The 14,480-nt window shown below is 34.0% G+C and overlaps 1 protein-coding gene across 1 annotated transcript; it reads right to left on the reverse strand.

Annotated features, from left to right (window-relative positions):
• Positions 1-3,770: 3,770 nt before the first annotated feature.
• Positions 3,771-13,074, reverse strand: JCHAIN (joining chain of multimeric IgA and IgM). Its single transcript, XM_022599426.2, has 4 exons — positions 12,942-13,074; positions 9,012-9,138; positions 5,275-5,355; positions 3,771-4,695 (listed from the first exon to the last, which is right to left on the reverse strand). Exons 1-4 carry the CDS (start codon positions 13,003-13,005, stop codon positions 4,491-4,493), a joined length of 477 nt encoding a protein of 158 aa, XP_022455134.1. The 5' UTR covers positions 13,006-13,074; the 3' UTR covers positions 3,771-4,490.
• Positions 13,075-14,480: the final 1,406 nt, after the last annotated feature.

Here is a 14,480-nt window from a genome sequence, read left to right on the forward strand (position 1 = left end):
TCTCTCTATTCCTACATGTATGTTATGCTTCCTCCTGTCTCTTTGCCTGGCTCATGTAGTTCTAGAAAGTTCTACTTCCATCCATGAAGGCCCTATTCCGTTAATATCTCCTCCAAGATTACCCTAGCCCTAAGCTCCCCAACTTCCATGAAGGCTCACAGCACATCGTTCTTTATATTTAATCACTCACTGTCTTATATCATGTGCTGATTTTTTCCTGTGTTAGTTCTACCTATAGAAGAGGGAAGAAAACTCCTAAAAAGGGAGGCTCAGTTCTTATTCATCTCATGTAACTATCACAGTAACTGGCATTGTGCTGAGGACAGAGTAGATGCTAAATAAATGTCACTTTTTCTTTAAATACATTTTGTAAATGGATAGAAATTTAGAATTTCCCAAATTTTAATATAATTGATTAAAAATAAAAATTAATAACAATTAATATTTTTCTAGTTACCGAAATACATACTCATTGTAGAATATTTGGCAAGTAATAAAAAGTAAAAGATAAACAAATAAAAATAACACATAATCCCACTAGCCAATGTTAATACTTTGGTCTATTTTCTCTTTTATGTGTATAAGGGAGGGAGGGTCTTGAAGTAATTATTTTATGAAATAGCCTACATTTCCCTCTTCACGTTATATAAGCAATTTCCATATAATTAAAAATACTTAAAGCTTCATGTTTGTTGTCTGTAAAATATTCTCAAGTATATACTATATTATCATTCCCTTCAATGATGGGCTTAAAGTCTCTTATGAATTTTCACTATAATAAACAATGTTGTGATAAATATCTTTATTCCTCTTTGTCCATACTTCTGATTACTTCCTCAGAAGTGGAATTACTGGAGGAAATGGTCTGAAAAATGTATTTTAGACAGGATAACATTGAATGAGATCATTGGCTTTGGAGCCTCACAGTCTGGATCCAATTATCAGTTCTCCATATACTATTTGTCAAACCTTAATAAGATTACTTTAACTCTTTGTATCTTCGTTTCATGATTTGTAAAATGAAGACAATGATTATTTCACAGGACACTTATGAGGACTAAATGAAACGTGTATTGTATTTCAGAAATCAGCCACTAGGTGGAGATGGAGGTTTATAATTCTAAAGTCGTGGTTCTAAAGCAATTCCCAGGCAGCAGCAGAAGCAGCAGCACCGGGGAATTTTTTGAGACGTGCAATTTCTCCTGTGGCATCCCAGAACTACTTAATCAGCATCTCTGAGGGTGGGGCTCAGCAATCTGTTTCAATGAGTCCTCCAGGTGAGTCTCACACACATTAAAGTTTGAGAATCACTGATCTAATATGTGTTCACATTTTTCTCTGATTTGTTGCCTGAGCAAAGAGAAGAGCCAAAAGACAACACATAACATCAACTGTAATTTACAGAAGGTTACTGAAAGCTATAAAAGCTGTGTTAAGTGTGTTAAGCATACATTATGGCATGTATGCTTACTTTTATAAGATAGTTATTTCATGAGATATTTTATGAGATAGTTATTTTTACTCATTTTTCAACCTTACATTGAATAAACTTGCCCTTGGTGACTTGTTAGTCTCTAAGTAGAGTATTCCAAGCTAGGCCATGGATTTAACCACTATACACACTGCCACCCCAAAGCTTGTCTTAGTATCTTTGCCACACTCAGTCATCATTGGTTGGGAACAGCCCATGGACCTCACACAAAGACAAAGGAGAGGTTCCTTTCACAGCTGCTTCATCTGCACTGACTTCTCATGTATCCCTGCTAAATTGTCCACTTAAATGTATGAATGAAACTAACAGGAAGGCTTTAATCACTCTTCAGTAACTCATTTAAGAGTCACCTGCTACTCTGGATTTATACTGAATGAGTTAATGCTTAATAAAGCACTTAGACTAACACCTAGCACTTAGTGTAAGTGCTAAGTTGTTATCAATATGATAATTCTAGAGTTTAACTGAACTTCTGAAAGAAGGAAGACCCACAGGACTTTAAGTTTGCAGTCCTCTTCCAGCTGGCATTTAATGAGGCAATAATACTGGCATAGGGCTCTCTCCTACGAGAATTTGCAACATGGTACCAAAAACTTTTTTATTGGGTATGCAGAGAAACTAAGGCAAAGATGGGAATACAGTAGAGGAGCCTCTTCAGAAAGTCTCCCCCTAAAAGTTCTCATCACAAGGGAAAAAAATTTTGTACCTATATGAGGTGATGGACGTTAACGAAACTTATTGTGGCAACAATTTCACAATAGATAAGCATGTGAAGTCATTCTGCTGTACACCTTAAAACTTATACAAAGTTGTATGTCAGTTATATCTCAATAAAACTGGGGGAGAAGTCTCCCATAAATACTCAGAACACTTCGAAACCTATTTCTTTGCTTTACGTGACTCTGCCAAGTGATTGTGACTATGCATATGTCTTGTTTCCTCAACTAAGCTGTACTCATATTCATTCATTCAACAAATATTTATTGAGCTTCTCTACGTGCCAGACACCCTTCCCAGTGCTGGGGATACATCAATGGGCAAAATAAAAATGGCTGTGCTTGTGGCACTTATGCATTGTTGTGGAGGAGACACCATAAACATAATATATAAGTAAAATGATATAGTTTGCTAGAGGGTGATAAGTACATGGGGGTGGAATAAACCAAGACAGGGAACAGGATTTGCAATTTTTTTTAAGTAGTCAGGGTGAGCTTCATGGTGAAGATTGTTACCGAACTGAACTGGGATCCAACTGAGCAGAGGTCTAGGAAGTGAGTGGCACTATCTTGAGGGCACTTATCACAGATTAATCACCAAAAATCTAGCAGAGTTCCTTGCATGTGGTAAATATTCAATAACTGTTTACTGATTAAATAAAGTTCAAATTCTTGGCTAAAACCACATACCAGATTGAAGATTGGTCAAGAATGATTTGTCTTTAGCATGTCAAAACTATGATTCCTACTGAAGTACCAGAGTGTTGGAGCCTTATCCCTAAAAAAAAAACAAAAAACACTGAACAATCAGTATGAACACAGTGGAAGTTATTAAAAATGACTATTACCATTTGAAAAAAAAGAAAACAGAACAATGTTTCTTCAAGAAACTGATTTTACTAATCAGCTTCTCATTATTTTAAATGCAGGGTCAGCATTTACTTTCCACAGTAGTCTTAGATATGTATGCCAATTGGCCTTGACTTTCTGCCATAAGAAGTTTTATGTGCCATGAGAAACACTATATTTGTCAGGATGGACCTGGCCTTTTTATTTAATTTTAGGTATAAAATGACAAAGCTACCTCAAATATTACAGGTTTGAATTCAGTGATTAATGCATAATTATACTTACAAACTGTTCCTCAATAATAAATGATATTTTTGTTTATTTATTTGTTTATTTATTTTTGGTTGCACTGGGTCTTCGTTGCTGTGACGGGCTTTCTCTGGTTGCAGCGCGCGGGCTTCTCATTGCAGTGGCTTCTCTTGTTGCAGGGTGGGGCTCTAGGCGCCTGGGCTTCAGGAGTTGTGGCATGTGGGCTCAGTAGTTGTGGCTCACAGGCTCTAGAGTGCAGGCCCAGTAGTTGTGGCACACAGGCTTAGTTGCTATGCGGACTGTGGGATCTTCCTGGACCAGGGCATGAACCTGTGTCACCTGCATTGGCAGGCGGATTCTTAACAACTGCACCACCAGGGAAGTCCCATAAATGATATTTTAACTTACATACAGCAAAGTTAACACAAGCAAACTTTTTTCCAGTAAATTATTTCACACAGGTATATGCTTATGAATCTATTTAATTGTTCAAACTGTGCTGGAGAATACATATTTTGGAATACATAATTTGTTAGATTCAGTTATAACAGAGGTGGTTTCTAATGGGAATTTCTCACACTATCCTGATTATCAAAAAAATTTTATTAAAAAATCCATATCATTTGCTCCCAAATCTGTTATATCAAAATATATTTTTCAATTATATGCTTAATTATGTCACTTTCAGCGAATTGGTTTCAAAAATATTAGAGATCCATTTTAAATTATTTTATGAATATTTCCAAAACATATTTTCCAATTATTATTTTTCTAATGAAGACAAACAATTGACCTATATATACATATAAATTTTCTCTGCACAGTGATACTTTTTTTGAAGAGAATAGTGTGGAATGCGCAAAAGCTTGGGCTCTCCAGGGCAAAGCCAAAAAAAAAAAAAAAGGCAAAATTTAATTATGTCTCCTTATTTTTACTCTTTTTTTATTTTCTCCCCTTGTTTATTTTTTTAAATGCTAGAAATTTACCTTAAAAAATAACAATGCTACTATTTCAGTTATTTTCCCGGGGGCAGGGGGGTGGGGGGGAGTGGGGTAGTTAGTTTTATATTATCCCGCCAAAAAAATCATGGTTTCACATTCACTGGTAGTAAATATATTAACTACCTGGAATCAAAATGGAGAGCCTCTCAAGATAAGGAGTTGTGCAGTCAGCAATGACTTAAATTAGTCAGGATAGCAGGAATCCGGGGTCAAAGCTGTTTCCACCATTTTGGTCTTACCACTATAGGTAAGTGGGACTCTGTTTGTATAGCACTTGTTTCTGTCATAAGTGTAACAAGTCTCAATGTCTTCATCACAGATATTGCTCTGGGTGGCAGTAACTACTTGATTATCCAGCTCCACTTCTGTAAGATCACATTTTTTACAGCTGAAAAACAAATAGATGCATTAGACAACCCCCATCAAATGTTGTCTCAGAATCTGAGTAGCTATACATTTCTATCCAAAATCAATTAGTTCTGACAAAGGGTGACTCCTTTCAGACTTCAACGTCTCTATAATACAGAATTATTTATGTAAGTTTTCAACCTTCAGTTGAAAGGAAGCAATATAATTAATAATATGATAATACGATTGTGAGGTACTAGGAGTAAATGAGTTATTTACAGTAACAAAGAAGGGTTTGTTCTTTAATTTTTTATGTTGGATTCTATAGTTTCCAAAGAAACACCTGCATGTTAATGTGTCCGATTATTGAACTATAAAGACAAATTGGTCCTTTGTACTAATGGCAATAATTTCATCTTTAGAATAAACTTTTATCTGTGATAAAGTTTTATGAATTTATGATACCTAATGATTAACACAGGAATTAATGTATTCAAAACTTCAAATTATATTGGTAAATGTTTATACCCCAATTTGTTTTCAAAAACATTCTTACTAACAATTTAATTAAAAGTTATTGACTTCAATATCTATATTAGTATGAAGGAAAATCTCTTACAGGTCGGACAAATGGTACACAAATTTGGTTCTCAGGGGTGAGGTAGGATCAGAGATATTCTCCCTGCTGTTCAGAGGAACACTAAAAAAAAAAAAGAAAGAAAGAAAACAAAGAAGAATAATGAAATTAGCAGATACTGCCATTTTTGGTAATAGGTATATTGCTAGGACAGTACTTACTATTTCATTCGGACATTTAGCACTCTATAAACACTCTTTAGTAATACTATTACTCAGATTTCACAGTAATTGTTACATTTTAAACACTGTCATTCAAAATAAACCTCACAACAACTCCTCTGTCAACTATCTTTGATTACTTGGCAAATCCCTGCTTTTCCTTTCAAAATAAGCTCAAGTTTTACCTTCTCTGTGATTTTTACCTTGATCCCATCACCACCCCTCAATAAACTCCTTCCTCTGTAGTCTCATTAAAGTTTCATATATCTTATTATAACAAATGCCATATTACAGTTGCTTACCTACACAGTAGTTGCTTCTAGATTCTATAAATTCCTTGAAGCAAAAACGTTTGCACATTCCCAGTGCCTTGCTACATGTGTGGCATGTAGAATATGTTCAATATTTATGGAATGAATGGACAGATACTAATATCCAAATTTTAGAAATGCAGTAATTATAAATCAAAGAGGTTGGTGACCTACCCAAGGTCACACAACTACTAAGTAGTAAAGCTGGAACTGGAATCCAGACCTCTTGATTTGGAGATGTTCCATGAAAAATTACACATCGACTAGTTCAGGTGATTTCATTAAATTTTACAGTTTTTCATCTATGTCACCACTCCTCATCATATGCATCCCTCCCTACCAAAAAATACAAAAAACAAACAAAAAAAAACCCCTCATGTTTCCTAACTCAGTATTTAGCAATATTATCCACATAGATATCCAAGCCAAAAACTTGGATACCACCCTCAGTCTTCCCTCTCTGTCATGACCTATATCTAATCCATCTCACAGTTCAACTGATTCTGATTCTTTGCATCTGTGAACTCCAGCTGCTTGATCAGGACACCACCATTTCTCTCCTAGTTTGCAGCAATACTCTCCTTCAGTCTTGACCCCTCCAATGTATTAACCACATTATTGTCAAAATAGTCTTTTTAAAATACAAGCCTAATTTCCTTCTCTGCTTAAAACCTACGCTGTCTCCCCCTAGAAAACAGGGTATCATTAAGATGGCACAGAAGACACTACATGAAATACCTCTAACTCTCCAGCCTTCTCTCTCACCACACCACCCTCTTTATAACATGTGCCAGCTGTAAACACCTGTTTGCAATTGCACAAACTAACCACGATTTTCTCATCTCCAAGTCTTAACAGTGACAAAAACAATAACAGTTCTAACATTTACTGAGCACTTACAATGTGCCTGGTACTATGATAAACATGTTAACATGATGATCTCATATAATCCTCACAGCAACCCTGTTTCCTTTTCCTGGCATGATCTGCTTCACCCATCAACCCTGCCGTTTCCCCACACACATTTACCTAGCTAACTCCAGTTCAGTCAGCTAACAGCCATCATCCACTTCTACCACTTACTCCAAATACCCTCTCCTGCCTCCCCCTGCCACTCTCCCACCTCCCCCAAGGGCTGGACTGGGTGCCCCCACTTTGTGCTCCTATAACATCCTATGCCTATTCTTGTCATAGCATTTACAATACTGTATTGAAATTGCCTTTTCAATTATTTAAAGTTCCCTACTAGACTGTAAATTCTTTGATGGCATGGACTGTGTTTTATGTAAATTATTTTATCCCCAGCTCCAATCCTCAGTGGCTTTCAGAAGCACTCAGTAAATGTTTGCCAAATGAATGGATGAACGATCAACTCTTTATTACACTGTAAAATCTCTAGTAGTATTTAAAAATGCTTTAAATAATGAGAAAAATAAGGGAATAAACATGTATGAGTGTTTCACCATGGGCCAAACACTGTTCTACATGCTTTTATACATTACTATATTTAATCCTCACAACCTTAGGAAGTATATGTGTATATATACATACCTATATAATTATTCCTTTTTTTCAGTTTAGGAAACAGGCTCAAATTAGTTAAGTAACTTGCCCAAAGTCACATCATTAGTAAGTGATGGAGTTGGGAATAATGCCATAATGACACAGCAATGATAATAAAACTTTCAGAAATAAGATTAGGGAAGCATCAATACACATCAGGGAAGTGGCATGAAGTAACTGAATTGCCTGATTTCAATAAATAATATATCATAAAAAGAATCATGTAATAGAAGAAAAAGATAAATTAGAAAATCCTGGTGTGCCATTTTAAATCTGTCCCCTGGAGATTTAAACATAAGATAGACACTCCTCTTCAACATGGTTTAAGTGCCAGTGTCATGGATGCCATCTCCTCAAGTTACATGCTTCTCCAATTGTTCTATCCTTAACAGGGAGCTATGTGGTATAGACTCTGGTCAGAGAAAATCTGCTAGAGGAAGAGATGTCCAAGCTAAGACATGCAGGGTGAGGAGTTAACCAGGCTAAGAGGGGTGAGAGAAAGAGTTCTTCAAGCAGAGGAGCTAGGTTATGCAAAAACGGGAGGAAGAGAGCACTGTGAGTGTGAGAAAATAAAGGTACTGCAATGTACTGGCTTTTCAAACATGAGGTGAAAAAAAAAGTGGCAATGGAAGAGCTTGAGAGTTTTGCCGAGCGTTATAGGTTAGGCTGAGACATTCGTAATTTATCCTAGTAACAACATTACGGGAACCAGCAAAGGGATTTTAAGAAGGATAGTGACATAATGATAACTGGCACATAGGTTAGGTGAATAAATAACAGCAAATATGTTTTGAAAATGTGCCAGGAACTATACAGTCTTTAAAAGGAATAGATCTTCTCAATTTATCTTTACAATAACCCTATGAGATACATATTATTTTCCTATTAGTAAAGATGAGAAAGTTGAAGTTTAGATTGGTACAGTAACTAGCATCCCAGAGCACATAGCTATTTAGTGACAGCCAGAACTCGAAACAAATTCTTAAGCATATTATACTTCTCCCATTGATTAAATGGGATCGAATGCTATGTTCTGTTTCAATAAGAGGTATTTGATTTGGGGGGGAGGCTATTCAAGGTAGAAGTAGTTCACAAGGAAGACATTAATGACTAGATCCAATAGGAATCTCAGTTCTTAAGTATTATTAGCATTTTTGCTGTCGAATAAGACTCATAGCTTATGACAGACTATGTGTGATATGAAATAAATATCTGAAGTCCAATATACAAGTGTAGACGAAATTAATTTAGTCAATTTGATTAGTCTACCTTACTTTTATGGAGACCGGCAGTTGAGTACAAAGTGAAATACTCTGTGGTCCATATATGGTACAAAACAAGCCTTTTAATGTTATCTCAAGTTTCACTTTGAACTGATCAAGGGCAACTAAAAGTTCTGATTCAAATTGAAATAACTCTGTATAAACAGGGCATGTTGATGACTAGATGCGACCTTCCGTTATTATTTGATCTAGCTGACTGGTTTTAGGTTGCCTGGAAACCTTTGTTCCTGCTCCCAACTTCTACATAATTGGCTCAAGTCCATTAACCAGATTCAACTAATGTAAGGTGCTACACACCAAAAAGAGGAGCAAAGATATAGGTATCACATGCAAACAATTGCTAATATCAGAAAGTATCTCTGCTCACAATATGAAAAAATGAAACATGAAATACCACATACATAATTCTGATGTTTCTCTCCACAATGTCTTGACTAGGATCTTCAGCAGAAGGGATGATCCTGGAAGTAATCCGGGCACACTTACATTTGTTGTCAACAAGAACATTCCTTTCATCTTCATCTTGGGCTTGAAAGATAAACATATTAAGAAGAAAGGTAAATGAGAGTCTGTTTTTATACTTTCTATCGAGTTAATTTATGCCCTTCCCCCCAGCAGAAAACTTAAGTTTTATGGTTGATCAGTTTCGGCTTTCTCCATTTGTTCTTTTTCCTAATCTAAAATAGCTAAGTGGAATCTCACAGCGTAGTGAAGGAAATCCAAATGAACTCCAAAAGGAATTTTCTCTCCTTCCCTTGGACCAGTCCATGGTCTTTCTAACCTGACTGAAAGAATTCTGGTTTTAATCTAATGCTATGAATATAGGCACAACCCTCTGAATGATGTGGCTTTGTAAAAGTCAGTGCCAAATGCCAAAATGAGAAAGAAAACAAAAATCTAAACTGGATTTCTCTCAGACCAGAGCAATTAATTCAAAAGTGAGCAAAAAGTAACATTAGCCTTTCTAATAAGCCCAGTTTTAAGTGTCACGTCCTTCCTGAACTCCCAGTTATATTTTCTTTTTTCCTTAGATTGCATTAGAACTAAGAACATGCATATTTTCCCAAAGATAACCTTATTTTGTAACACTTTAAATATTCTCCACTAAAAGTTTCCTAAACTTAATTATATTCTTCTTTTTCATAACATTCAGGTTATCATAGTATAATGATTTAATACAATAAAATAATAAGTGCTATATTTATTAATATTTATTATAAGAATTATTTTTAAAGATACAATATATATAGACATAAGGTGCTATAAATTTGCTAAAACAATTTAGAATATATTGTGAGGTACAAGTTCTATTTAATATAATATGCATGTGTACAGAAAAAAATAATAAATGAATGAGTGAATACACAGATGGCTATTAAAGCCTTAACTCTGAATGTCAACATTTATTGTCTAATCTGAATATTATACACAGATGACTATTTAAGCCTTAACTCTGAATGTCAACATTTATTGTCTAATCTGAATACTAGACAGTGAGATCTGGTAAGTGCCGCAAAGAATTAACAAAGAAAATTTCTTATTATCTGGACTTAGATCAGTTAACAGATACCTGAAGAGTTAATAATAAATAGCTTTACTGGTGACGAGGAGACTAATAATCCCATTAATAAATATAAGGAACACAGAAGAAAAAGCAAGCTTGGAAAGGAAAATAGTGAATTAAGTTCCGGAATATATAAAAAAAGTTCTACATTTTTCTGAAATGATTTTAGTCTTACAGAAAATTTGCAAAAATAGTACAGAAAGTTCTCATATATCCTTCACCTAATTTCCCCTAATATTTACAACTTACATAACCATAGTACAGTTATAAAAATGAGGAAAGTAACATTGATATAATACTATAAACTAAACTACAGACCTAATTCAGATTTGACCAGTTTTTCCACTATTCTTTTCCTGTCCAAGGATCCAATCTGGGATCCCACATTGGATTTATTTGTTGTGTCTCCCTAGTATATATGTATGTACTCTAATCTGTGACAGTTCCTCAGTCTTTCCTTGTCTTGTAAAAATTTTTAATAAAAAAAGAGAAGATGCTTATAATATATGTAGTGGGGGGAAAACAGTGTCATTTCATCTCTCTTAAAATGCATAAGAACCTGAGTAAAAAAAACATTGTTTTTTCTTTAAAAAGTTGAAAAAGTATTGTAAAAAATTAAAACAATGTAAAAGACATAAATAAAAAGTGACAACCCACTCCCTCCCAAAAAATAAATAGCTTTATTTAATAGTGTTAAACAATAATAATGATGCTAAATATCTTTTTTATTCCTATAATTTTAGCTAAGTGACCTTTAAAATTTCCTTCCATCAAGCCTCAATTAAAAAAACAAAGACTTAGCACACAAATTCAAGTTATAAAGGTTAAATGATAAGGATAGATATAACTGTAACTGGAAATCTAATTATTCTGGTGACGATCCCAGAGCAGAAAGGAGCTAACTGCAGTATTTCAGTCTTAATGATAACAGTCATTACAAAACATTTTAAGACCATTGTTATTGTACTTATAACTGTTTTGAAGTACTTTATAATGTATTATTATGCCATTATTCATAAGTTCTTAATAAATCTTCTGATTAAAGTCTGTATGGTATTGGAGAAAAATCATTACGAAGCAATTTAAGACAATGATATAATTCTTCTTAATTTTTTGAAAAGAGTAACATGACTTAAATGGTGTCCTTTCCCTCCTCCCGTATTCATGACTCTTAAATGTTTTCTCTCAATAAAACAGAAATGAGCATGTAATGCCTGACCAAAAAATACAGACTGAGTCAAGTAGTGACTTGACCATTAAGTCTTAAATAGAAAATATCTGTATTTTAGTTATGGCATATATTTTCTTGCCAGAAACCTAGGAAAAAACCATCATTACTGTTACTACATAAAAATACTACGTAGCCTAATATACCTACCAGAAAAATGTACAAATACTTTCAATTCACCAAGACTTGTAAGATTCTAACATTCTGTTTCATCAACAAGCAGTATTTTTCCTAATAAACCTGTTATTGTAGACTATGCCTTACTTTATTCCAAGAGCACCTGAAAGATAGTAGGTGCTCAATAAATATTTGTTAAATTTAGTTCAATTCAAATGAGTAAGAAAATAGACAATACATACTAGATATGAACGTAATGAGTTTACTAAAAGGTGATTCTCTTATACAGGAAGAATAGGATAGTAGTTAGGTGTGGACTATAGTGTCTGATGGCCTGGGTTCTACCTACCACATGCTTGTTGTATGACCTTAGGTAAGTTACTTCATCTCTCTAAATTTCAATGGGCTCAACTATATGTCAGAAACAATAATAGTACCTACCCTCAAATGGTTATTGTGAGAATTAAAGTTAGCATAATGCCTAGAATATAGTATATACTCAATAAGTTATTGCTCTTTTATACATATATAGCTATATATATGTTTCACATGTTTATAGGTATATAAGTATGTTATAAACATATGTATTTATATATATGTATAGGTACATATACATGGTTTACTACTAATACCTTTGTTTTAAATATTATTAAATTCATTATTCTTAATGCTAAGTTAGTATATGTAAAATCACTGTTCTTAATTACATCATATTCTGTCTTGAAATAAGAATGAGATCAAAAAAAAAAGAAGAAACTCAGTAAGTCTTAGAACAAACCAGCCAAATTATATCACTTCTAATTCATATGCCCTTCTAGATGAAAATTATTAAACACTATACTTCTATATTCAGAAAATAATCCATTTTCTATAATAGTTTGAAAAGTTAATAAACAAAATAACTGAGGTTCAGCCATCAAGTTATAGGAAACGTGTACAACATTGAACATTGTTAAAGGGTCATAATAAATCTGTAGGCTCAGATCCAGGAACATTGTTAGAACGTATTAATACCAAGCTCTCTGGGGAAATAAAATCCCAATGCACTCTATATTGTATTTATAATAATTATTACTTCATTTCTCCAGAATATAAATTTGAGATACTCAAGGAGATTACTGATTTTCAAGATTCAATATGGGTATTCGTGTAAGTATAGCTATCTGTACTTATCCAGAAATATCTACTTTCTTATTCTCTAGGTTGTAGTAGGCAAACAAGAGAAGAGAAAAAAGAATAAAAAGAATTACAATGAGTCTTGTACATGTAAATATCACTGCTCATACAAAGATTAAGACATGCTAGAAAAAAGTAGCCAGCTAGCTGTCCAACCAAAACACAAATATAAATGTTTAAATCTGAAGAACAGATCTGTGTTCTATTTTTCCTTTTATCTGGGTTCATTCTCAAAATACCACATACCTGTCACAAGAACAGCCGTAACAAAAATGGCCAGGACTCCCCAGAAAAGCAAATAGTTCTTCATCTTGACTTTCTTTTGAAAAACTGGAGCTAAAAAGTCAGGGTTAAGGTGTGTGGTCTATAAGGAGTGTGCAAATGATGGTGCTTCTGCTTTCTTAAAATAACACTCCAGGCAGCTAACAAACTAAAAACAATCACAACTGCGGTTGAAGTCTGAAATTTAAATACTGCACTGGAGGAAATCATGGCTCAGATTTACGTATTTTCTTCCAAAATATCCCCTAAAGCCATGTTTTGGTGCAATGACTTTTTATTTTACATTTATTCTATATAATTAAATCAGAAGACTAATAATAATTTCAAGGCAGTAGTCCATTAAGAATGTTTAAATGGGGATTCTCAACGTTATTACCTAGATGATAAAGTTTTCAAGTCAAACATAATATAGTATTTGTTGTGCCTGGAACAATAAATGAAGAAGAGAGAAGAAGGAGGAAAAAATTAAAGCCCTTTAAGGTTCCAATTGCATTTTATGTCAACTTTTTCTTCTCGTCCTTCATTAACCAAGTTACCAGGTTTAACATACAGATTATAGATTATATATATAATATATACATATTCTCATTACTTTCAGTTACTTTATAAGTTCAAATGTGGAACTGGAATTAGAAACAGGTGGATGCTAGATGTTATCAGTTGCCATGTTTCAATTTGATAGTATTAAAGCAGACCCTGTATTTGCTCACCCAGTTATACCTTTCAGAACTGTAAATCCATGAAATGATGCGTGTTTGAGATGCCTCAACAGAAAACTGAATCACCACAGTACTGCTTATAAATTATTTTCATTAATTAGTGTAAAAAACAAACAAAACAAAAAAAACCCTGAGCTTTTGGATAGGGCATCCCCCTACCTCCTACCCCAACATGCTAGAATGTCTCTTAGGCAGGGTTGGCTACAATTATACAACATCAAATCTATGTTACTTTTGGTTTTCAGTTCCCTAATTTTTTAAGGATCTCGTAGAATTTTGCGAGTTACTAAAGAAATACTTCAGGACCATAAGTAGGCAAGCAGATTTCACAGCTGGCAGTAAAAAATGGCAGAATGAAAGCTATTAAAGACTAGCACATAACTGTATTCCTTCAGTCAACACGTACTGAACGTCTAGCAAGGACAAAGTGCCAGGCACTAGAACACACAATATTATTGCACTGTCAAACTTTGTTCTCATTTTAATTTATACTTTCATAGGACTTAGAAACTATTTGAGGTTAAGAAAAATACACTGGATTCACATGAATAATTATATCTTATAGAAAAAGAAACAACTGAAAGCTCATTATTTTAGTGTGTGGTCAGGATGTCAAAACAAAGATCAACCACTTAAGATCTAAATAACTGATATATTATATCACTCCAAAAAAAAGAGTAATTAGAAGTTAGTTGGATACATTTTTTAAGCCATTATTTCCTTGAAAATAAACTCAAGGGTAGACTGCCTCCCCAACAAGCAAGTTGGTAAATCTCTGGAGACA

The sequence above is a fragment of the Delphinapterus leucas genome, chromosome 5, assembly GCF_059928025.1.
Source record: "Delphinapterus leucas isolate spDelLeu-1000000601 "Yukka" chromosome 5, BTC_Dleu_Yukka2, whole genome shotgun sequence".
NCBI classification, from domain to species: domain Eukaryota; kingdom Metazoa; phylum Chordata; class Mammalia; order Artiodactyla; family Monodontidae; genus Delphinapterus; species Delphinapterus leucas.